The sequence below is a fragment of the Salmo trutta genome, chromosome 31 (assembly GCF_901001165.1).
Source record: "Salmo trutta chromosome 31, fSalTru1.1, whole genome shotgun sequence".
Classification (NCBI taxonomy): Eukaryota; Metazoa; Chordata; class Actinopteri; order Salmoniformes; family Salmonidae; genus Salmo; species Salmo trutta.
Genome location: NC_042987.1, coordinates 17,695,604 through 17,722,320, shown reverse-complemented (window position 1 = coordinate 17,722,320; position 26,717 = coordinate 17,695,604). Strand labels below are relative to the sequence as shown.

The following is a 26,717-nucleotide window of genomic DNA, read 5'->3' as shown; positions in this document are numbered from 1 at the left end:
GAGAAAAGAGGGAAGGTGTCTCTCAGAAATTATTTATTTTCAGCCATGCATTAAGCAACCTCCCCACTGAGTTGTGCTCCTCCTTCCTGGTGTGGATAAAGCCATCCCTCGGGGAAGCCGCCAGTAATTTCCAACTTCTCCAGAAACTCAGGTATTAGAAAAGACCGCTTGGGGACCTGTCACAATATACCTTCACAATCTCAGAGCTGCTCTGAAAATAAGAGGGAAGGAGGGAAGCCCCGCCAAAACCTACCTCCCCCTCCCCAACCCCCTTGAGGGTCCCCAGTTCAAATTTCTGAAGTGCAGACAGGGGGTGTGGTATATATGTCGGGGAGGCAAGGAGGGCCCGTGGGAACGTGTGCACCAGCAATAGAAAATCCACTGCATAGAGAGAGAAGAGAGGGAGAGAGAGAGAGAGAGAGAGAGAGAGAGAGAGAGAGAGAGAGAGAGAGAGAGAGAGAGAGAAAAAAGCATTTCCTCTCTGGTCTGGCAGAAGTGCCTTTTTTCCCCTGACTCCCACCAGAGGCTTTTTACAAAACATGTGTTGCTGACATGTTGACAGATTGCTCAGTGAAGTGTTAGGCGCATGCACACGGCTGGCCATTTATGGGGACATGGCTTCCTACCCAACATCTTCTACCTGAGGCTCCATGTTTTATACATCATCCTCCATCCTCCACACCAAAGGAAAAAAAGAAACAATAAAAAAGGTGAGGGAGGAAAGGGAAATATCGGAGACCAGAAAAGAAAAGAAAGAGATGCTGAACTGTAGAGTAGGGGAGGAGGAAAAGAGGAGAGGAGGAGGAACGGAAGCATAGATGGTAAGGGAGGAAAATGGTTTCAGGCAAGGAATGATATTGAGGAGGAATAGGAGATGGTGGTATGGGTGAGTTTCAATAAATGTTTGGCAGGTAGTCAACTTGACCACATGCACGCAACTACCATCCGTCTTTGTCTCGTCTCCTTCTGTCCTAACCACCCAGACCCAGACTAGCGATGGAATCTGATCAAAGGCCAAAACAGGCTATCGACGATGTGTGTACGTCTTAATCGCCCTGCGGCTCCGAAAGTGCTGCCGTGGCAACAGGATGGAAATGGGGATCATAATGTATTCATGGTGCCGGCGACCTGGGGGCTGCGGAGCGTGCTCTCTAGGGACTGCACTTTACCCAGAGCCAGACGTGTCTGGGCAAAATCACTCCACATGAGACAGCAACAGAATACTGAGGAGCCAAGCAGGGAGAGAGGGAGAGCGAGAATGACAGGACGGAGGGAGAGATAGATAGAGAGAGAGAGACAGGGTTGGATGGATGGATGGATGGATAGAGGGAGGGAGGGAGGGAGGGAGGGAGGGAGGGAGGGAGGGAGGGAGAAAGGTGGGAGGCAGAGAAAGATAATGACAGGATGGAGGGAGGGAGAGAAAGGGAGAAAGAGAGGGCTATGGAGGGAGATAAACGAGGCTGGCAGAGAGCGAATGACTGGCTGGAGGGAGGGATAGAGAGAGAAAAGATGGAGGCAAAGAAAGCTAAAGAGGGAAAATGGAGAGGGAAAAATAAGCAGAAAGAAAGGGGTAGGAGAAAGTTAGAATAGGGGGATGATACAGTATATAAGAGATGGAAGAGTAAAACACTAGCTAAGAAAGAAAGGAAAACAATGGCAATGGATAAAGGATGGGAAGAGGGGAAAGGTAAACAGATGTGATTTGAGGTATCAGGGTTCTAGTGATGCAGAAAGGGACGACAATATCAAATTCTACCCAATCCCTGTATAGGAACATCAGCCAGAGAGAGATGGCTTAACAACAAACAAACAAAAGAATGTGATTGGGGATTGGGGGGGGGGAAGGAGCAGGGTTTTGTAAAGCTGAGTGGCTCTACCTTGAGGAGGCAGCTGCTGCTTGAAGAGGTTGGCGGGGAAATAAATTGCAGAGGAAATTGGTCCAGATTACCAGGGCCACAAAGAGACACGGCCCTTCAGCCTCCAGCCAGAGATAGATAAATGGATAGATGAGTAAATGAAAGGAGGGAAGGAAGGAGGGAAGATGGATGGGTGGATAGATGGATAGTTCAGTTCAGGTCTGAGAGCATAGCAGCGTTAACGCACACGTACGCATTTCCCTCCATTCCTGAAAATAAAAGCTAACATTGGAGACAGATCTCATCCAGACATGATAAAGTATGCTCAGACCCGTACATTACTAATGATCTCACACACACACGCGCACAACACACACAACACACACACCACACACACACACACACACACACACACACACACACACACACACACACACACACACACACACACACACACACACACACACACACACTAGCCTGGCCAGGCTCTTCTCTACAGGAGGGTAGCTACAACAGGCACCATGCCAGGTAAACATCCTCAAGCCGTATGTGCTCACTGCAGAGAGGGAGGAAAGATAGCTCACTCTCTGATACGCCAACCTAGGAAAGTAGTCAATGTCAGAGAGATCATACACCAAGGTTAGGTTGTGTGTGTGTTTTACAAGGTTCCGCTGCAGAGTTTCACAGAAATGTTCTTATACATTTTGTTGCATTTAACACACCTCATTTTATCATAGAAAGTCATCATATTTCCCCACAGGAGCCGTGATTCAAACACAGTTAAGTCTCACAAAATGAGAATGTGTTCACCTGCAAACTGAGGTAGCTATTGTGAGCATTAGCTATCCTCCACACGTAGCACACCCTCAGGCATTAAGACTAGGGCCATGGACAACTCCCCTGTCTCCTCCCTTCCTTCCTGATAACTGACAGGTTCTTCAGTACTAAGCACCAACACACACCTTTGTGTGTGTGATGGCTGTATAGCACCGAGAGAGGGAGAGAGAGGGAGGAGAGGGAAGAAAGAAAGCCAGAGAGAGAGATAGAGGGAGAAAGGGAGAGAGAGAGAGAATGGGAGAGAGAAATCGTGAGGGAGAAAAAAAAGATAGAGAGAAAGAAAGAGGGAGAGGGAAATAGAGAGGAGTTAGAGAGAGAGAGAGAGAGAGAGAGAGAGAGAGAGAGAGAGAGCCAAGGACATCAACAGCATGTCCTGGTAGAGAAAGATGACCCCTGGCCATCACGAGGCATCTGGTTTATCTGGCTGTCTGCGTAAGCCACGCACACACCTAATGACTGCAGCCCACTGCCTGCCTGCTGCTGCGTGTGTGTATGTGTGTCTGTCCTCTAGGCTGTTTAATCCGGTATTACAGACGGGGAATAACAATTGGCTAGTAAACTACTGGGCCTTGTCAGAGCAGAGCTAACATCAGATGAGGACTGAGTCCATTCTCCATGCTAAAGAGACTAGGGGTTGAAAACAAGGTTAATTTACTTTAACCCTTTAAAACACACAGCGGCCATCAACAACCACAGAGGCGAATGGCCTTGTTTTTCTAACAATAATATATTTGTCAACATTGCAAAATGAACTTCCTAACATCCTGTTTTCTTATTCACTGTGATATGACTTTTCACTTCATCCCTCAAAAAGACGGCGCGGTAGAGGTCATAGTTCAAGAGGCTGTATCTATGTTGGTTGGATTCAGACACGTACTTGCCATTTCAAAGCGATGATGATGTACAGGTGAGTGAAATAAGTAAGCTGCAGATATATGTTTGTTGTTGTCGATGTTTGATGGTGTGAAATCTGGGGGAGAGCTCTCAGATTAGCCAGTCCTGTCATGATCACCGGGTTAATACAGGCGAGCACATCAGCGGTGGAGCAGTGTTTAGCTGTAGGCCCTGCATAGTCGGTTAACTAGTTACTTGTTTTGTCATTTCTACCGAATAAATTCGTATGGAAATGACCCAAGCTGATTGCTAGGTCAGGTTTGTCTTTCAGGCTAGCTAGAAAAGTTGCGTGGCTCTAAATGTGTGCTGTGCTCGCCAAACGTCAAGCTGTCACTTTCACTACTTAACGTTAGGCATACAGACAACCAGCTAACTAGCCACGAAATAGAGAGTAGATTAATTTGTGTTTATCAGTTGGATTTAGGTAATGGTTTGTCATGTTTGCTAGTTACAGATATTTATAGGCTACACATTGCCTCATTTTCCTATTATTCGACAGCTTGTTTAGCAGTCGTGTTACGGTAGAAGCTCGCGCAGTGGGAGGTCAAATGATATTGAGCTGAAGTGATATTTGTTTACATAGCCAGCTAACAAGCTTCTTGTTTTGTCCTGTTTATACCGGTGTTATTCATATGGAAACTGTCCCAGCTTCGTCAATTATCAGCTAACATTATCTAAATCTGAAGTTGTCTGTCAGGCAAGAAAACGAGAGTAGAGCGGAGACGGCAACATCGTGCTTTGCTTGCAACGCTGTCAGTTGATCGTCTCACTCACCCCATAAAAATACAACCAGCTAATAACTAAGTAATCTAACCATGGGTCTTGAAGTGTGTGTACCATAGCCTTTACGGTTATAATCTAACCCTGGTGGATAACTACGAACATATTTCTGAATGTCTTCTTGTGTGCTCTATCCTGTCTGATTATACAGAAGTCTGACAAACATACATGTAACCGACCATGTATTTTACATTGGATAAAAGTAAAGACTCAGAGCTACAAAATGGTATATCATACACTGAAGTCAAGGAACGATGGGAAAGTAATTTGAAAGTTGATAAACTTGTAACCCCACCCTCGAATGTGTTGGTACACCGACTGGAGAGCTCTTCTTTGTCTACACCTGTTCAGCATCGTTCACGCCCTCTAAGACTTAGTCCCACCCATCTCTTTAAGGATTCGCATGTGAGGTCACGCACTGAACAATGAACCATAATCCAAACCCATTAGCTACACGCAGCAGCTACTCTTCCTGGGGTACCGTGTTTTCTGCAGGGATTTGCTTCCATTCAGCCACAAAAGCATTAGTGAGGTCGGGCACTGATGTTGGGCAATTAGGCCTGGCTCGCAGTTGCCATTCCAATTCATCCCAAAGGTTTTCGATGGGATTGAGGTCAGGGCTCAGTGCAGGCCAGTCAAGTTCTTCCACACCGATCTCGACAAACCATTTTTGTATGGACCTCACTTTGTGCACGCGGGCATTGTCATGCTGAAACAGGAAAGGGCCTTCCCCAAACTGTTGCTACAAAGTTGGAAGCACAAAATCGTCTAAAATATCATTGTATGCTGTAGTGTTAAGATTCCCTTCACTGGAACTAAGGGGCCTAGCCCGAACCATGAAAAACAGCACCAGACCATTATTCGTCCTCCACCAAACTTTACAATTGGCACTATGCATTCGGGCAGGTAGCATTTTCCTGGCATCCGCCAAACCAAGATTCATCCGTTAGACTGCCAGAGTTTGTGAAGCGTGATTCTTCACTCCAGAGAATGCATTTCCACTGCTCCAGAGTCCAATGGCGGCGAGCTTTACACCACTCCAGCTGACACTTGGCATTGCACATGGTGATTTACATTTTAGTCATTTAGCAGACACTCTTATCCAGAGCGACTTACAGTAGTGAATGCATACATTTCATACATTTTTTTCTGTGCTGGCCCCCTGTGGGAATCAAACCCACAACCCTGACATTGCAAACACCATGTGTTGCAAACACCATGCTCTACCAACTGAGCTACAGGGAAGGCCTGTAGCTCAGTTAGGCTTGTGTTCGGCTGCTCGGCCATGGAAACCCATTTCATGAAGCTCCTGACGAACTTGTGATGGTGTTGCTTCCAGTGGCAGTTTGGAAACTGGGTAGTGAGTGTTGCAACCAAGGACTGTCGATTTTTACGTGCTACACGCTTCAGCACTCGGCGGTCTCATTCTGTGAGCTTGTGTGGCCTACCACTTCGCGGCTGAGCCGTTGTTGCTCCTAGATGTTTCCACTTCACAATAAGAGCACTTACAGTTGACCGGGGCAGCTCTAGAAGGGCAGAAATTTGACAAACTGACTTGTTGGAAAGGTGGCATCCTATGACGGTGCCACGTTGAAAGTCACTGAGCTCTTCAATAAGGCCATTCTACTGCCAATGTTTGTCTATGGAGATTGCGTGGCTGTGTGCTCAATTTTATACACCTGTCAGCAACGGGAATACTAGTTTGAAGGGGTGTCCACATACTTTTGGCTATATAGCGCATATAGAGTATGGTACCCTGAGGGCGGCGTTAGTAGACCAGCGTAGGCGACCCTGCAAAGGCCCCTTCCCAGAAACTGTAGTATAAAGGCATTCAAAATGCAGCTTGTGCATTCACTTTGTGATGGCTACAGTGTGCAAGAAGCGGGTAGCCAAAAGTACAGCACCAGGGGGTGTGGACCGAGTTGTTACTCATCATTAGAAAGCACACCACTCCCTGGTGAAATTTAAAGGGCGCAAGAGAGGGTGTGTGGTGTGCATCCATAGTGGACGCAGGGCAAAGAGTGGGAGATGTGTAGAAACCTCCTTTGGGTGCTCTACGTGTTCTGTGCCACTTTGCAGGATGGGGCCGTGCTTCCAGAAGTTCCATGACATGCTGTAGGCTAAATGCAAACACTAAAGTGACAGTGTGAAATATGAATTTGTCCTACAAATCTTAGAGGGAAATTGTGTACTTTTTAAAATTGTGTTTTGTATCTTCTCTCTGTATGTGTCTGCATTCATTGAATTGCTGTCAAAGAAGGCTACTATTTCTACATTTTGTGTCAGGCCTGGTCTGTGCTAAATCTTATTGAGAGGTAATCTACATTTTGAAATAGTCTCTAAATAGTTGTTTTCATTTTGACATTGTTACAGAATTAAGAATCTTTGTCAATCCAATAGCCTACTTTGTGTTTGTGCATTTACATTTGTTCTCTGGATCCTTTTCGATCTAATACTTGTTGCATTTACTGAATTGTTGTCAAAGTACTATTTCGTGCCACTTTGTAGGATGGTGCCTCAAGAAATGTTGTAGGCTAAATGCAAACACTCAAGTGACAGCGTGACATGAATTTGTCCTACAAATCTCATAGGGAAATGACATTGTCTCTGAACAGTAGTTGTTTTTGTATCTTCTCTCTGTCTATCTAATACTGTAAGCTGCTGTTTCTACATTTTGTGTGAGGCCTGGTCTGTATTAAATGTTATTGAAAGAGGTTATCTACATTTTGAAAGTCTCTGAATAGTTGTTGTTACATTGTTAAAGAAGTAAGAATCATTATCAATCAAATAGCCTACTTTGTGTGGGTTTTGAAATACTTTCTGAATATTGTCCTCTGGTCACATTTTGGATTATTTTCAAAATATTTATAATATATTATACTTGGGTGAGTAATTTAGTCAAATGTACTACAATTTAAATACTCTAGGTTTATTTGTTGCGTTGAGTGTTAATAGTTTTTAAACAATGGAAGACAAAATGAGTGTTATTCCTATTGACATGAATGTGGTGTCATTAAAGAAGAGGTTGTGCTATTTAAAACTAAGTTAATGTGTTATTGTCATTTGTTCTTTGTTTTTGAGCCATGTCTGTTTGTTTAAAATGTGTGAGAAAATTTGCTTAATCTTCTTAATCTGTTTAAAATCTGCTTAATCTTGAAATTCTCAGTAATCTACAGTACATCAGCAATCTAGAATTATATTGGGGTCTAAAGGGCTAAGTTATTGACTGGACGTTCAAATAGTTTCCCAAATGTAGATAACTGTTGCACAATGTTGCCATATTGAACGCAGCCCAGAGCCCAGCTTGTATGGAACTCCTGATCTTCTACATTTCATAAGCCCCTGTCTAACCAGTCATGATCTGATCATGATCTACTGATCCGAAGATGTGGCTGCATTGGCCTCTAGCCCCCTCCTCTCCTCCTCTTCCTCCTCCTCACATTGCACGGTACATGGTGCTCCTGAACGGACCTGCAGTGGAGATTAGTAATCATCCAGGGTGTGCATATTGATGGCCATGTTTGCATATTTACTAGCCTCAGAGCCCAGTCGCCTGAGGTGAGAAGCAAATTACATTTCTGCTGCTTACCCCTACTCCGACAACTCTCTCTCTCGCACTCCTTCGATCTCTCTCACTCACTTGTGTGGGGGGGTTCTTTATTTTTTCCCACCTCCCTCAGTCATTTCTTTTAGCATGCTGATCAGTCATCTTGGGGTGAGCATCCTCCTCCTCCTAGCCTGCCCTGGTTGCATCCATGGCAGATAGCACTGTCTCATTTGGATAACATCATCACAGTGTAATCTTGTTGGAGAGAACAATCAGTTTACTTTGGAATTAGGCATTCGGTCGGTGGAGTACAGAGAGAGAGAGGATCTCACAGGGTTTAAGGGACGCAAACGGAAGCATGCTCTATGGAATAAGGTCCGGATGCTGATTGGGCGATCACCACCCACACAGGCGCCATGTGAGAGTAATGGATGGCCAATGGGAAACAGGAATGATAATGCATTCGGATTAAAATCCAATCACACATTAGGTTTTTGGTGTGTTGACACTATTTGTGGAACAAAACCCAGCCCACGATGTGGAGAAAGCCAAGATGCCTCATGCTTTGACTGAGGGCACATGATGTCCTAATCTTCTCACTTTACAACAACCCAGTGTCTCTTGGCTGACAATTCCTTTGAGCTATTTTTCTAATTTAGATTTTTTTTGTCTGTGTACATCCAGTGAATACAGAATGAAGCTGATTTAAATGGCTGGATGTTATTGTGGCTGTAAAGGTTGGTCGTAGTGAAGACTGCAGGTGGTTGGTTCTTTGCTCACTTTAAAACAGTGACTGATTTAGCGCTGGGCTACAGTACCACAGGTGGCGAGTTACTATTCAATCAGGGGTTTTAATGCCTCAGTTTAGTGCAGAGTCACGGCCAAACCTGGCACACAGCGCAGCCCTCTGCAGAATTCTAACCAACCACAAGCCGGGTGGCTATCTGTTAGGAGAGTCTCCATCTCTGATCAAATTGATTGGCTGACTCCCCCCCCCCCCCCCCAGACAATCAATCAAGTGGGAAGGTGTGAGATGCATAGATTGGATGACCTTTACATTCACAGCAGTAAAGAGACCCCCCCCCCAGCCAATCCCCTCACACCCCAACCCACTGCTCTGAAGCATAAGAAGACATCTCCATATACCTGACACTATGGGTTAGGTATCAGAACACCGTAGTGTTATTCCTGCCAAAGCACAATCCAGCGGGTACCCTGAGTGACCCTGAAAAAGACACCCATCTTGCAGATAAAAATGAATTTATGAAACCACCACATTCCAGCTTTAAAAAATGATTATAAAAATACTGCAGCTTATTTTTTTAGGAAATCTTTCTTGGTGGGTGGTGAACTCCCCATCCTGGAGAAGGAGGGGGGGCTGCTCTGGCCCTCACCACCCCACCCCAGACACCATCCCACTGGCCTGGCCAACAACAACAACCCCTGGGAGGTGAGGTGGAGGAGTTGGAGGAGGTAGGGAAACACTGGGACTTTGATAGTGCCTGTAATGACAAACATGTCAGAGTAAAAGTTAAGTTTAGTCTTTTAGGTCATAATGATAATTGGTTATATAGACAAGGGGGACCTGATCCTAGACCAGCACACTGAGACATTACTTTATGAATACAGGCCCAGAGTTCCTGAAGCTCAGTGGCCAGCAGGCCAGCAGGATGCCGTCACACAGCTGGCTCTGTTCCTTCCTGTGGGTCCAGCCCGGTCCACAGAATACAGCCCACGGGGACACATAAACCTGTCGGACCAGTCACTCTTTCCACCGCCCCCCTCCCTTCCCTCCATACTTCCCTCCTTCCCACCGCACTGCTGGCCGGACAGTTTGGCAAAGCCGTATGCGTCTCAGGAAAAAGCCCTTTGGGGATCAATGTGCAGTACATTTCCACACAGACGTAGGCAAAAAAAATCCTGTGACCTTTTCATTAGTAAGCATTAACAGCTAGTAAGGTCCAAAAGCCAGTGCTAGGGCTCTTTTAGGACTAGGTGCCATGTTCTCTAAGCTCAGTGCCGTACCGCAAACTCCCCTGTTTCTAAAGCCCTCATTTGGTCCCATACGGATTCCAGACAGACGCACAGTATCTTAAGAAAGCACAGCAGCCCTGAAAAGCTCCTTGGCATTTGATATGCTAATACTGAGTGCTAATTACGAGCTGGGTGTGTTTGTTCATGTTTCACACGCCACGTGATTGTTTATTAATTCTAACCGGAGCAAGCTAGCGAGCGTTCATTTGCCACCGGCACGCCAGACACCTGTTAGGGTGGCTTCTGATCAAAGGAAATATAATGACTGCAAAAAAAAACAACATTCTATCTGATGAAAAAAGAGATCATCTCGAGGTAATGTTAAGATTTCTGGTCAGAATTGTGAAGTACTGTATTTATTACCAAACAACAACCACGCGTATAGATGAATTGATAAGGTTGTTATTGATACATTCAATTAACATATTTATTATTGAATAGCTATGCATAGTAGCTATGTCACCTCGATGGTAGTAATACATATACCACATACACCTAGGTTCACACACATCTTGAATAAATGGAGTCTGTAGGTAGTGGAACAACTGAAAAATCTACCTTTCACAGAGCATAAAAACGAACAAAATCTAGCCCAGACACACCGTTCGTAATGTTTTCAAAATTCATTATTTGGCTTTTTTCCACATTTGTCTAGTTGTGTTTCTCCATATAATTATTTGGTGAGCAGCAGCAAGTTTGAGCGAAACCAAAAAATTAAATCATTTGAATTCCTGGGACCCTGAGGAGAACGAGTGGATCACAGAGGTAAGATCTGAGCTAGCTCTTCTTGCCCTTCTGTAGGCTGCAACACTACCTGGTAAACATCACAACGCCACACAACCTCCTCACTTTCAAAACACGTCAACCAACCGGTACCTAGGCTCTTTAGGCACTGGGGCAGTCGACTGTCTTGAGCATCCAGGAATTTAGACTTGATTTGTTTTTCTCTCGTCGGCGAGTCGGCGCACGTAACCTGTCTGGCATTAATGATGTCGTTAATAAATCAGGGGCTAGATGCAGACGGTGGGTCATGCTCTGGATTTGCCTGGCAGGGCATGGTGCTTCTTGGTTCTCAGAGATAAGCTCCAGCGTGGGGGTCTTATCTGCCTCCTGCAGCCCCACCCAGCAGCACCGTGCGCTGGACACACAACCAGTCAACTCATCACCCGGTAATTACCACCTCTGACGTTTCAACAAAGATGCCCTGCCTGCATACACCATGCTGCCTACCAGTGCTGTCTGTCCCTCTATCCTGTCATACATTGCCCTGCTGAAAATACTGCCTGTCTGCTGTTCCCTTTCTCTCTAGCGTCTAGTCGGTGTTCTGGCTTCAATGTAGGTGGCAGGGTAAATCCTGTACCTACCTGGATCATACTGTATGTGTTGTGAGGGATAAAGTCATTTGTGTTAGGGTGTCTTTACCAGGGGCTTAAGTCATTTGCGTGTAACACTCTCTCTCTCCGTCGGGGAGAAGGAGTCGGTCATCTCATGGCTTCAGCCTAGCAGCCAGAGTCACTCGGTGTTACAAAGCGAGGGAGCGTTTTCTTTTATTCAATTGTTTTCCACTTCCACGAGCGCGTGCCAAGAGGGAGGAAAGCGCCGGCTTAACACGCTCTGCAATTCAACATGGCCAGACGCAGTCCTATTAAGATTTAATGTGCCATTCTTCTGCCTGACTCAGAGGCTGAGTAGGAGAGTAGGAGAGTAGAGAGTAGAGAGTAGAGAGTAGAGAGTAGAGAGTAGAGAGTAGAGAGTAGAGAGTAGAGAGTAGAGAGTAGAGAGAGAGAGAGAGAGAGAGAGAGACTCAGTCGTCCTCCTAGTGACGTGTCTGATAATGACAAACAGGGCAAACCACAACAGTGTTGCAAATACGTAATTTCACAGAATATACCTGATATTATATGTCTACTTACATGATATTATCTGCATCCTTCCCATTACATTAGCCTATCAACCCTGCTCCTCTATCGCCATCTGATCTCAAAGGAGGTCATGTGGATAAATGCTAAAGACAGAACCCCTAGAGCTAAAAATAATGTTTAGTCTCCGGTGGAAAGTCCAAGCATGCAGGTGTGTGTATGTGTGTGTGTTTACTATGATTATAGGTGTGTGTGTAAGTGAGTGAGTGAGTGAGTGAGAGGGAGAGAGCCAGAGGGGCGAGGGGATGGAGGGAGAGATAGATATAGATAGCAATAGATAGAGACATGATTATTCAAGTGAAGGAGGTACCGAAAAAGGGCAGAGAGAAGCTGAGCTGCTGAGCTGGTCCAAGTTGGCCATCAGATAATTATGTCTCCTATACAGGCACAAACAAACAGACTCATCCATTATTATTTTGATTGTGTTTCTGCAGAAACTGCAGATCGCGGCTGACAAAGACCAATGAATACTTTATATGGTGCATAATTTGTGCGGTGTGAAGCACAGGGGAGAGAGGAAGAGGGCGTCCTCAAGAGGGCATATGCTTTGAATTCCTAATGACACTCCTGTTAATGTTACCGGCTCAGTCGCACAGAGAGGAAACACAAGGGGCCGCTACACTGAGGAGTCAGATCAACTACTTTAGACACGCACACACACACGCACGCACACACACACACACAAACACACGCGCACACACACAAACACACAAGGGAAAGACTCCAGCCTAATTCTGAGAGCTCACTCTACCATGAGGTCTCTTTTCAGTGGCTGTGTTGTGCCAGAAGTCTCTGCTATTCTCCCCTGACCGCCTCTCCCCCTTTCAAAGCCTTGTAATCACTGTGCCACCCTTTGTACTGGCAAGTCACAAGACGCCCAGGCAAAAACGCGCCGGAATTTCTGATGAACGGCAAAAAGCTCAGAGTTGGGCTAATCAGGGCTGCTCATGTCACCTCTCTTTCTTTCTCAGTGTCTCAAAAGGCTTTTGAAGAAAATAAAGTATTTGCAGTTCATTGGCACATTCTTCTTGGCAGCCGCAGAGCAGCTGTTGGATCAATACATGCCTTTTTTCTTAGTGGAAAAAAACCCCCAAGTTCAGCCAAACAGTTATTACAAAACATGGTCTGCCAGCGACTAGTTCATCATATTTGTGGTTATTACAGGACATTTCCATGCCTGGGCTTGATGTTAGGCTTGATGTTAAATAACTTTTATGTACTTCAAACCAACATGTTAGTGTACAAAGTCAGACAAGGCGAACATATTCAGTGTGACTTCCTGTCATTTAATTCTGTATCTAAACTACGCTTAATCCTCAACTGAGAGAACAGAAACAGCCCTCCTACTCCTACGTATGTTCCTACCAATTCCCATCAAATAACTGCAGTATTGCCTGAATTGTCTGGTAGGAAATACTGCATCTCATTTTCTCAAAGTACATTAGTATACTTTCCTCATAAATCAAACATTTATTTTATCGGATGTTGACTGCATCGCTAAATCTCCACAAGCAAGAGCAGAAAAAGTAAAGAATCGACATAATATAAATCCATGTAAGGCCCAGTTCTCTTTTTATGATTGATTTCTTTATCTGAGGGAAGCAGAAGACATGCTCTTTTTGCTTTCACAGTGGCTGGCAGGAAAACAGAGAGAGACACTTATTAAAAAGGTCATCTCAAAGAGGGTTAAAATAGCAGACCACAGATCTCTCCTGAGGGTCGAGCCGTGCCCTTTTCTCTAGTGAAGGACACAAGAAAAGGTGTTGCACTAGGGAGCAGGCCAGTAATGAAAGAATGGCCACTATGATGACAGCACTGTGATATTCAAATGTCTTCAGCAGCAGTGTTCTGTAGGATAATACATTTTACAGTGCGAGGCAAGCCACTTTGAAACTGGCTATCTTTTGAATTAAAATCAGTGCTGATGCCATTGTCTTTATTTACGTAAAGACAATAAGTCCTGAGTGTATATGCCATTACACTGTTATATATCTCAACTATAAATAATGTATACGTGTCAAGCGTAAGTTTCTCTTTCCGGTGACGGGATCGCTAACAATGCGAGCCAGAGCAGACAATGCAAGAGACTGAGATTGTGGAGAGACAAAGTGTGAGAGCGAGAGCGAGGGAGAGAGTCTGCGCTTAAAATTGGCTAAAAACACACACATTTCTTTCCACAGGGCCGTGGGATGAGACAGGGATGCAGCTTAAGCCCCACCCTCTTCAACATATATAGCAACAAATTGGCGAGGGCACTAGAACAGTCTGCAGCACCCGGCCTCACCCTACTAGAATCTGAAGTGAAATGTCTGCTGTTTGCTGATGATCTGGTGCTTTTGTCACCAATCAAGGAGGGCCTACAGCAGCACCCAGAGCTTCTGTACATATTCTCCCAAACCTAGACCCTGACAGTAAATCTCAGTAAGACAAAAATCATGGTGTTCAAAAAAAGGTCCAGTCGCCAGGACCACAAATACAAATTCCATATAGACACCATTGTCCTAGAGCACACAAAAGACTATACATACCTCAGCCTAAACATCAGCATCACAGGTAACTCTGATTCAGAGGGGTTGGGTTAAAGGCAGAAGACACATTTCAGTTGAATGCATTCAGTTGTACAACTGACTAGGTATCCTCCTTTCACATTCCCTTTCCCTAACTTCCACAAATCTGTGAAAGAGCTGAGAGACAAGGCAAGAAGGGCCTTCTATGCCTTCAGAAGGAACATAAAATTGGACATACCAATTAGGATCTGGCTAAAAATACTTGAATCAGTTATAGAACCCATTGCCCTTATGGTTGTGAAGTCTGGGGTCTACTCACTAACCAAGAATTCACAAAATGGGACAAACACCAAATTGAGACTCCAAATAATGCATGCAGAGCGGAATTAGGCCGATACCTGCTAATTATCAAAATCCAGACAAGAGCCGTTAAATTCTACAACCACCTAAAAGGAAGTGATTCTCAAACCTTCCATAACAAAGCCATCACCTATAGAGAGATGAACCTGGAGATGAGTCCCCTAAGCAAGCTGGTCCTGGGGCTCTGTTCACAAACACAAACAGACCCCACAGAGCCCCAGCACAACAACACAATTAGACCCAACCAAATCCTGAGAAAACAAAAAGATAATTACTTGACAAAGAATTATTGGAAAGAATTAACCAAAAAACAGATCAAACTAGAATGCTATTTGGCCCTAAACAAAGAGTACACAGTGGCAGAATACCCTACCACTGTGAATGACCCAAACTTAAGGAAAGCTTTGAGTATGTACAGACTCCATGAGCATAGCCTTGCTAGGCCGCCGTAGGCAGACATGGCTCTCAAGAGAAGACAGGCTATGTGCACAAAATTAGGTGGAAACTGAGCTGCACTTCCTAACCTCCTGCCAAATGTATGACCATATTTGAGAAACATATTTCCTTCAGATTACACAGATCCACAAATAATTTGAAAACAAACCCAATTTTGATCAACTCCCATATCTACTGGGTGAAATACCACAGTGTGACATCACATCAGCAATATTTGTGACCTGTTGCCACAAGAAAAGGGCAACCAGAGAAGAACAAACCCTATCGTAAATACAACCCATATTTATGTTTATTTACTTTCCCCTTTGTACTTTAACCATTTGCACATCGTTACAACACTGTATATATACATAATATGACATTTGTAATGTCTTTATTCTTTTGGAACTTCTGTGAGTTTAATGTTTACTGTTCATTTTTAGTGTTTATTTAACTTTTGTTTATTATTTACTTCACTTGCTTTGGCAATGTTAACATATGTTTCCCATGCCAATAAAGCCCTTGAGAGAGAGAGAGAGAGAGAGAGAGAGAGAGAGTAGAGAGAGGAAGAGAAGAGAGAGAGAGAGAGAGAGAGAGAGAGAGAGAGAGAGAGAGAGAGAGAGAGAGAGAGAGAGAGAGAGAGAGAGAGAGAGAGAGAGAGAGAGAGAGAGAGAGAGAGAGAGAGAGAGAGAGAGAGAGAGAGAGAGAGAGAGAGAGAGAGAGAGAGAGAGAGAGGAGAGAGAGAGAGAGAGAGAGAGAGAGAGAGAGAGAGAGAGAGAGAGAGAGAGAGAGAGAGAGAGAGACCGAGACCTATGGAATAAAAGGCTGCCTCCTCTCTCTCTCCTTCCTCCTCCCCTGGGAAGCTTAAAGCCCTGACGGCAGGATGCTGATCCCAACACAGAAACCTGATCTGCAGCCATCCTGGAGCCTGGAGGGAGACCCCCCCCACACCCAGGCCCCTGGAGCCCCTCCAGTCCTACCCCAGAGTTAGAGGGACGCTTTGGGGGAGCATTCCTCCAGCCCAGCCTCTCCACTCCTGTGTCTCCGGAGAAGCATTATTCCAGCCCTGCCTTGCCTTCCACCCCAGCCTGTACTTTTAACACTGGAAGTCTCCCTCTGGGGGAGCATTCTTGCAGCCCTGCCCAAGCCCAAGACACTGTCTCTGGGGACACATTCCTGCAGCACTCTCCCTCCTCTCCCGTCTCCCTCTCCCAGGCTCTCTCTCGCCTTCCTCCGCAGTCCAGCATTAGCACGATCGATAGCACCGATCGCATCGGGGGGGCACGAGGCAATCCATACCCCCGTGCTCCCTTAGCGCACTGCAGTGGTCACGGCTTAAGTGCATAGAGAGGTGTTATACCTCGGCCAGACAGTGGGGAGACAATGGCAGCCATTGATCGGGGTGACATGTTACATCTCTCTCTTGTCTGTCGGGCGTGGTCTAGTAGATACTGTATGCTACAGCAGCAGGGTTTTTGGAGATTGTTTGTTCTTTCAACTGTGGATAGTGTTGGAAGGTTTAGTTACCAAGGGATAGTGGGAGTGTAGGTTTGGGACTGTGGGTTTGTAATGCGTATGTGCTTGCATGGGTGTACACATCCCTGTGCGTGCATTCTGAAATACTAGACTAAGTAAATAAGGACAACCCTTTCTAAACTTTCCACAAAATCCTACTAATTCTCAATATCAGGGTTGGTTCCAGTTAATGTGTTTCCTAAAAATAAAACATGAAAAAGTGATTGTAGAAGTGGAGGATTCAGCAGGTGCTGGTTGTTGATTAGAAAGTGGTTTTAATAAAGGATCCATCTGTGAGCTGAAAGTCGATGTAAAGCAGATTAATTGGTCATGGATGTCTACATAATGCCACATAGGAAATCTCTGAGAAGATTCCAGACCGAAAAAAAACACGAACGCGCACACATACACAGGCACCGCACACAGACGCACACGCAGACACACACACACACACACACACACAGTGTCCTGTAAGTTTCTTCTCTCTCTCTCTCTCTCTCTCTCTCTCTGTTTGAATAGTAATAGAGTGGTTGTGCACAATCACAATACCCTAATGCCAATTACATTCCTTTTGTTTGGCTTCCACAGGGGCTCTGAGCCAAACTCCAGCATTCAGCAATTAAGACTTATTTGTCTGTGAGATTGACATTAATAAAGGCCTTTACTTAATTATCGGAGAAATAATATACCCGAGTTGTTCATTGTGACCCTGTCAAGATAATGGATGACCCTGTCTAATGAGTGAGAACATGTTTGGCTATTGTTTTGCTCGAAATGCTCTAAAAAAAAAAAAACTCTCTAAAAAACCTTTCAGTCCTTTAATGGTGCCAATAGAAATATACCTCCCGGTGTTGCCAACCAGAACATAATAGGAAAAAGGTGAGCAATCAAACAAATCAAAAAGCTACTGTAATTGGCAATAAAGTTCAAAGTCAATGGTACAGCATAAGCTTCTTTCCTTCTCGACTAGTACTAAAATGACCATAGCGCAATGATTTCATGTGTATGCCAAATAGAATGTGCTGGAATCAATATTGGTTTGATGGATTAGGGGGGGCTGATGAGTTTACTTTTGAGGGGGGGAGTATTTTTCGGGTAATAAAGGCTTAGTTCATACATTTTGTGGGAATGTATATATATATGTGTGTGTGTATATGTGTATATATATATATATATATATGTATATATATATATATATATATATATATATATATATATATATATATATACACAGTTGAGGTCGGAAGATTACATACACCTCAGCCAAATACATTTAAACAACATTTTTCACAATTCCTGAAATTTAATCCTAGTAAAAATTCCCTGTCTTAGGTCAGTTAGGATCACCACTTTATTTTAAGAATGTGAAATTTCAGAATAATAGTAGAGAGAATTAATTATTTTAGGTTTTATTTGTTTCATCACATTCCCAGTGGGTCAGAAGTTTACATACACTCAATTAGTATTTGGTAGCATTGCCTTTAAATTGTTTAACTTGGGTCAAACGTTTCGGGTAGCCTTCGACAAGCTTCCCACAATAACTTGGGTGAATTTTGGCCCATTCCTCTTGACAGAGCTGGTGTAACTGAGTCAGGATTGTAGGCCTCCTTGATCGCACATGCCGTTTCAGTTCTGCACATTTTCTATGGGATTGAGGTCAGGGCTTGTGATGGCCACTCAAATTCCTTGACTTTGTTGTCCTTAAGCCATTTTGCCACAACTTTGGAAGTATGCTTGGGTCATTGTCCATTTGGAAGCTTTAACTTCCTGACTGATGTCTTGAGATGTTGTTTCAATATATCCACGTAATTTTCACGCCTCATGATGCTATCTATTTTGTGAGGTGCACCAGTCCCTCCTGCAGCAAAGCACAACCACAACATGATGCTGCCACCCTCGTGCTTCACGGTTGGGATGGTGTTCTTCAGCTTGCAAGCCTCCCCCTTTTTCCTACAAACATAACGATGGTCATTATGGCCAAACAGTTCTATTTTTGTTTCATCAGACCAGAGGACATTTCTCCAAAAAGTATGATCTTTGTCCCCATGTGCAGTTGCAAACCGTAGTCTGGATTTCTTATGGCGGTTTTGGAGCTGTGGCTTCTTCCTTGCTGAGCAGCCTTTCAGGTTATGTCAATATAGGACTCGTTTTACTGTGGATATAGATACTTTTGTGCCGGTTTCCTCCAGCATCTTCTAAAGGTCCTTTGCTGTTGTTCTGGGATTGATTTGCACTTTTCACACCAAAGTACGTTCTTTTCTAGGAGACAGAACACATCTCTTTCCTGAGCGGTATGACGGCTGCATGGTCCCATGGTGTTTATACCAGTGTACTATTGTTTGTACAGATGAACGTGGTACCTTCAGCGCTTGGTAATTGCTACCAAGGATGAACCAGACGGGACAGTAGTGGAGAAGGTGGAAAGTTTTAAGTTCCTCGGCGTACACATCACGGACAAACTGAAATGGTCCACCCACACAGACAGTGTGGTGAAGAAGGCGCAAGAGTGCCTCTTCACCCTCAGGAGGCTGAAGAAATGTGGCTTGTCATTTAAAACACTCACAAACTTTTACAGATGCACAATCGATAGCATCCTGTCGGGCAGTATCACCGCGTGGTACGGCAGTTGCACCGCCCTCAAGGCTCTCCAGAGGGTGGTGCAGTCTGCACAACGCATCACCGGGGGCAAACTACCTGCCCTCCAGGACACCTAAAGCACCCGATGTCACAGGAAGTCCAATAAGACCATCAAGGACTAAAAACCACCCGAGCAACTGCCTGTACACCCCGCTATCATCCAGAAGGCGAGGTCAGTACAGGTGCATCAAAGCTGGGACCGAGAGACTGAAAAACAGCTTCTATCTCAAGGCCATCAGACTGTTAAACAGCCATCACTAACATAGAGAGGCTTCTGCCAACATACAGACTCAAATCTCTGGCCACTTAAATAAATGGACTTAATAAAGGTATCACTAGTCACTTTAAATAACGCCACTTTAATAATGTTTACATATCCTACATTACTCATCTCATATGTATATACTGTATTCTATACCATCTACTGCATCTTGCCAATGCCGCACGCCATCGCTCATCCATATATTTATATGTACATATACTTATTCATCCCTCTACATTTGTGTGTATCAGTGTGTATAAGGTAGTTGTTGTGAATTTGTTAGATTACTTGAAAGATATTACTGCATAGTCGGAATTGGAAGCACCAGCATTTCGCTACACTTGCATTAACATCTGCTAACCATGTGTATGTGACCAATAAAATTTGATTTGATTTGAAACCACTACTAAAGGACACCAATAATAAGAAAATACTTGCTTGGGACAAGAAACTTGAGCGATGGACACTAGACTGATGGAAATCTGCCTTTTGGTCTGATGAGTCCAAATTTCTAGATTTGTGTTTCCATCTGCGGTGTCTTTGTGAGAAGCGGAGTAGGTGAACGGATGATCTCCGCATGTGTGGTTCCCATGGTGAAGCATGGAGGAAGAGGTGTGATGGTGTGGGGTGCTTTGCTGATGACACTGTCTGTGATTTATTTAGAATTCAAGGCACACTTAACCAGCATGGCTACCACAACATTCTGCAGCAATACGTCATCCCATCTGGTTTGCGCTTAGTGGGACTATCATTTGTTTTTCAACGGGACAATGACCCAACACACCTCCAGGCTGTGTAAGGGCTATTTTACCAAGAAGTAGAGTGATGGAGTGGTGCATCAGATGACCTGGCCTCCACAATCCCCCGACCTCAACCCAATTGAGATGGTTTGGGATGAGTTGGACCGCAGAGTGGAGGAAAAGCATCCAACAATTGCTCAGCATATGTGGGAACTCCTTCAAGACTGTTTGAAAAGCATTCCAGGTGAAGCTGGTTGCATCAAGGCAAAGGGTGGCTACTTTAAAGAATCTAAAATATATTTGGATTTGTTTAACACGTTTTTGGGTGCTACATGATTCCATATGTGTTATTTCATAGTTTGATGTCTTCACTACTATTCTACAATGTAGAAAATAGTAAAAATAAAGAAAAACCCTTGAATGAGTAGGTGTGTCCAAACTTTTGACTGGTACTGTACATATATGTACATATATGCGCCCACACAGGTGTGAGCGGGTGAAGGAGCATGCAGAGACACAGACAAAAACAACTCCATTCAGTGAGACAGGCTTCCAGATATCTTTCTGGTTGTTTGGAAATCTGAGACCACTCTGAAGCAGTCCTACCCTATAATTTGTGGTCGGCTGGTTGCGGGTTGCAAAATATGAAATGAAACTATGTCTGAGTATAAACAGAGGAGAGTCTGTACTGCTGTCTGATTGGGCAATACTTAATGTATCCCCCCTCTCCCAATTACATTTAATACTCCTAAAATAAAGGAAGTCTAAATCTTCACATTAACTAATCTGCATATTGTTTATTTTATAGCCTTACTAAGAGAAAACAAACTCCTCCCCAAAAGTACGAGAATAAATGTGTGTCAGACTGTTCTTCTCAACGTGGGACAGGACGGGACAGGACAGGACGGGACAGGGATAAAGGAGGACACCAACTCCATGAGAATCACATGGAGGAAACCTTCAGCAGCTCACATCATTAGTTCTCTGAGCCACCTTGTCAGAGTATTTATAGCAGTGCTCTTTTCATCCATCACATGTTCAATGACAGTCTGCCAATGGCACCCTTCCTTCTCTCTTCTCCCTCTCAGGGTCCCAGTAGACATGGAGGATTCCTCCACAGTAACAGGAGGGATCTCACTACAGTAGGGATCCACTTACAGAGGAGGTCTGGTTACTTGTGAGGACTCAATGACATTGGCTTTGACTACTGGAGAATCTGACTGCTGTGGATTGGTGGAGTGTAGTGTGGTGCCTAAATACTCCGATTATTGCAAAAATAAGGGGGATTTTCTGTGTGTGTGTGATTGGTAATTATGGTGGTGATGAATAAAGATATGGGTTGTTGTCCCCTCTCCATTTGTGTAGTGTGTCGTATTGGACATCCACCAATTTCATGGCATGCACTATTCATCGAAGGTAGACTAGTACTGAAGTCCCTTATGTGTGGTGTGTGTTGCACCCAGCACACTGTGTCTGCCGGTATTCTCCAGTGGGGAGACTGGAATGGGAGAGGTAGAGCTGAAGAGTAGAGGAAATGGAGGAGGGCTCGGTGGGCTGAGCGTTGTTTACCTGTCAGCTGGCATTGATTAATCTTGTGTTCGGTGAGATCGCTCAGCGACTCGAACACCTGCCGGCAGCTGTCGCAGCTGTGCAGCGCGGCCTCCTCGTCGTCCTCCTCCCCCTCCTTGCCTTCCTCTGGAGAGAGAAGCCTCTTCCTCAAACGCCTAGACCCGGCCTCAGCCTCACCATCCTCCAATTCCCTCTCGAGAGAACACTCTGGATCTGTTGGAGTCACAGGAAATGACACGACACAACACAGTTAGGTGAGTGAGCCGAAGTGAAGAGGAAATGAGTGAAGAGGCGACCTCTGGGTGACAAAAACTCTGGTTTTAATAAAACAATAATAAAATGTGTAATAAAATACAGGTTACATTTGGACTACTGTAACTCAAGCAATCACGTCGTAACATTGAGTGAGGACACACTGAAACGGACGCACACACACACAGTACCCAACACGCGCACACACACACACTCTGACACACACACACACACGCAAAATGCACACACAAACACACTCCTATGTTATTAAAAATGGTATTAAGATTTGTTTGCCCTGCTTCAACCAGGTAAAAGTACAGTATATGAAACTAGACTGAGGGAATATTTGTTGTTAATAAATTCAGGATTGCAGGTCTTGCCTGTTCTTCAAAATATGAGACTTCCACATGAGAATGCTGAATTGCATCACTCTGGCTGTGTCAAAGGAGACTGGAAACTAGACATATAATCTAGACATCCAACCTGGAACTACAGGCGAATAAAGAGAGACAGAGGAAGAGGATGTGCGTGGGTCAGTGAGAGAGAGGAAGAGTATGTGAGAGAGCGAGATGGAGAGAGAGAGGAAGAGTACGTGAGTGGGTGAGTGAGAGAGAGAGAGAGAGAGAGAGAGGAAGAGTATGTGAGTGGGTGAGTGAGAGAGAGGAAGAGTATGTGAGAGAGAGAGATGGAGAGAGAGAGGAAGAGTACGTGAGTGGGTGAGTGAGAGAGAGAGAGAGAGGAAGAGTACGTGAGTGGTTGAGTGAGAGAGAGAGAGAGGAAGAGTACGTGAGTGGTTGAGTGAGAGAGAGGGAGAGTACGTGAGTGGTTGAGTGAGAGAGAGGGAGAGAGAGGAAGAGTACGTGAGTGGTTGAGTGAGAGAGAGGGAGAGAGAGGGAGAGTACGTGAGTGGTTGAGTGAGAGAGAGGGAGAGAGAGCGAGAGTACGTGAGTGGTTGAGTGAGAGAGAGGGAGAGAGAGCGAGAGTACGTGAGTGGTTGAGTGAGAGAGAGGGAGAAAGAGGAAGAGTACGTGAGTGGTTGAGGGAGAGAGAGGGAGAGTACGTGAGTGGTTGAGTGAGAGAGAGTGAGAGAGAGCGAGAGTACGTGAGTGGTTGAGTGAGAGAGAGGGAGAGAGAGGAAGAGTACGTGAGTGGTTGAGGGAGAGAGAGGGAGAGAGAGGAAGAGTACGTGAGTGGTTGAGGGAGAGAGAGGGAGAGTACGTGAGTGGTTGAGGGAGAGAGAGGGAGAGGGAGGAAGAGTACGTGAGTGGTTGAGGGAGAGAGAGGGAGAGTACGTGAGTGGTTGAGGGAGAGAGAGGGAGAGGGAGGAAGAGTACGTGAGTGGTTGAGGGAGAGAGAGGGAGAGTACGTGAGTGGTTGAGGGAGAGAGAGGGAGAGTACGTGAGTGGTTGAGGGAGAGAGAGGGAGAGAGAGGAAGAGTACGTGAGTGGTTGAGGGAGAGAGAGGGAGAGAGAGGAAGAGTACGTGAGTGGTTGAGGGAGAGAGAGGGAGAGTACGTGAGTGGTTGAGGGAGAGAGAGGGAGAGTACGTGAGTGGTTGAGGGAGAGAGAGGGAGAAAGAGGAAGAGTACGTGAGTGGTTGAGGGAGAGAGAGGGAGAGTACGTGAGTGGTTGAGGGAGAGAGAGGGAGAGAGAGGAAGAGTACGTGAGTGGTTGAGGGAGAGAGAGGGAGAGTACGTGAGTGGTTGAGTGAGAGAGAGGGAGAAAGAGGAAGAGTACGTGAGTGGTTGAGGGAGAGAGAGGGAGAGTACGTGAGTGGTTGAGGGAGAGAGAGGGAGAGAGAGGAAGAGTACGTGAGTGGTTGAGGGAGAGAGAGGGAGAGTACGTGAGTGGTTGAGTGAGAGAGAGGGAGAGAGCAATACGCAGGGCTGAGGTTGGTGTGTGTTACCCCGTCGTCACGACACACTTCTCTGAATTATTCAACTCTGCTCGCAGGCAGCCTCGTGTCGCACTCATCAATATATTCTTCAATCCATCTGCACTTTTGGCACCTGTTGGCTTTGTCCTGTAGCAGTGTCAGTGGTGGGCTGACGACCGTGAACCAGGACTACCATTCTATGAACCAGGAAACTATAAACACTCAGGGAGACAGACAGACAGCACCAATATCCAGGTGATACTACAACACTACTACAACACAACAAACTCTGCATCGCTCGCTAATTTATTTTAAACATCTCCATTTCGAGAACAGTAAAAAAGAAAACACATGGTAAACTGGAGGGACAATATCAGCAGCATCTTTCAGATTCAGCAGGCAGCATCTTTCAGATTCAGCAGGCAGCATGGCCTGCAATCCTTTCTCTCTCTCCCCCTGTTGTGTCTCTCCCACTTCAATACAATAAGGCTGATTACAAAGACATACTCACAATTAAACAATCATGGCCTGCACAGGTCTAACGCCCAAAGCTTTCTGGGGAGTAGAAGGAGCCCTCCCTACCCTGACTGGCAGCCATTTTGAGCCCCTTGCCAGTTCTCTTCGCACATCGTCTGAAAACTCTGGAGGGAACATTAGGAGCAGGCCTCCTTTCAGTCTTTCTGCCTAGCACACAGTTAAGAACGCTTAAGGACCTGGGCTGGGCAGGAAGTAGTGCACTAACGTGTCTGTGGCAGTGTGTTGGCATGATTCCAGGTCGTACATATGCGGGTTACATGTTGGCCAGCCATTTTAAAGTACTGGTTGGTCAGTGGGGTGCTCTTAAGGTATTCCTCAGAGGAGAGACGTTCCAGAACTCATCAAGGCCACACAGGATTTTTCCTCCCCCCCCACCCCTATACTCCTCTTCACTCCATTCCTCTCCACTTGCAGCCAAGTATTGATGTAACATCACACCCACCATTGTCCGTCCCTCTTGACGACGGAGGCTCTCGGAACATGCCCTCTAAAAATATCAGTGCTGTGGTTCCCACTGGGACCACAGAACAGAAGGTGTTTCAAGAAAATTAAAATCCCAATCCTCGCAGATGCAGGCCTCGCCGAGCTCTCTGATGGGAATACTGCTTTTGACTGAGGCCAAACGCCACACAATATACACTAATGATTCATCCACACTAACAGGCTCAGCAGCAGAGCAGAGCACAGCTCCAAATGTGCCAGGAAAAACATCGTGGCTGAGAAACTTTTCACAGGCACCGAAAGGTCTAGTGAAATGACATAGCTTTTCGTTAAAGACTCAATTAATGGAAGCCTCTCATGACATTTTTTTGTCTATTGAATGGTTATAGTGGGCCATTCCGTAAATGAAGTCAGATTATGCTTTGGGTTACTCATTTAGGAATGCACAGCAAAAGGCTAAAAATACAACCTTAAATTATCCGATGAAAACATAGGATTTGACACCACTAACGTGGATCTAATCCGGGGTCATGGCTCTCTGTACAGCAGACGGACCCCATAGTCCCCCCCCTCTGATCTGTTGTTGTCTGGGTAAAGTGCTGAACATTGGGGGGCTTGACAGTGACATTACAAGGTCACTGCCATCCCAGGACCAGGGATTAGAAGCCTACCACATCACCAGATCAATACCGAGGATCCTGGGCCTCTCTGAGCCTCTCGGAGTCTCTCGGAGTCTCCTACAGTAATCCATCAGATCATGACATCCTCTTATACCAGGTCTCTACAGGCTGGACAGAATATCAATACATCTACTGCTGCTTGGAGGGGCTGACAATCACACACAGGAGATAGCATAGATTTGTGGAATATGAAGATTTTTCTGATTTTTTGCTTTGACTTGTGCTGCAGTGGCCATTTTTGGCTTCCATTGGTGTGGAGGTTTTTGTATTTTGAGATGAGTTCTGAGTTTTAATGGGTGCTCATTGCTCACAGCAGTATAAGGTCATCAGAATTCATGAGAGATGGGAAAAAAGGCGTTAATCTGTATTTAATACACAAAATCCATATGTTGAGGTCAGGTGGATATCTGGATATTTGTTAAATAAGACCACAAAACCCATCTTCATAATAAACTGCATGCATTGTCTATACATTTTCAAACGCTACAGAGGATATGATTTGGAGCTAAAAGCTCATAGATGATTAATAAATCAAAATGTGAAATTCGGGACAGCGATTGACGCCATTTTGAGTTGCCCAGAAATGCCTTCCTGGGGTCCATTCTTCATCCCTCTCCCTCTCGGCTATCTATTGAAGTACATTTAATATTCCACAACTTATATCTTGTGGGTCGCAGCCCCCCAAACCCCACACCTTCATATTATTGAATATCTCTGCTCTTAAATATTTATGTTTTAATTGATGTTCTCCTTTCTGCTCCCTTCACCCAAACCAGGGAACCAGCAGGGCTCCAGCAGAGCCGGGCCCCCCACGTCCCCCCTACTGAGCACCTAGAGAGACAGGTGGGGCCGTACTGGCAATGGGGAGAGGGGAAGGAGAGGAGGGAGGGAGGGAGAGGTAAAGAGAGAAATGGAAGAGATGGGGGTTGAGAGAGAGAGAGAGAGAGAGAGAGAGAGCAAGAAAGCGACAGAGATGGAGAGACAGAGATGGAGAGAGAGAAAGAGACATCGAGAGAAGCAGAGTAAAAGGGGAGCGAGAG

The 26,717-nt window shown here is 45.2% G+C and overlaps 1 protein-coding gene across 6 annotated transcripts in view; it reads right to left on the bottom strand.

The window, feature by feature from the left end:
• LOC115169657 (zinc finger protein 521) overlaps positions 1 to 26,717 on the bottom strand; it is a 138,213-nt gene that overhangs the window by 89,993 nt on the left and 21,503 nt on the right. For all 6 annotated transcript variants that reach the window (XM_029725503.1, XM_029725504.1, XM_029725498.1 and 3 more), the window contains one exon: positions 21,893 to 22,105. Coding sequence is in view for 4 of the 6 variants with exons in the window: in XM_029725498.1 (XP_029581358.1) it covers positions 21,893 to 22,105 (213 nt within the window). In the remaining 2 variants the exon portion in view is untranslated. The remainder of the gene's footprint in view (positions 1 to 21,892; positions 22,106 to 26,717) is intronic.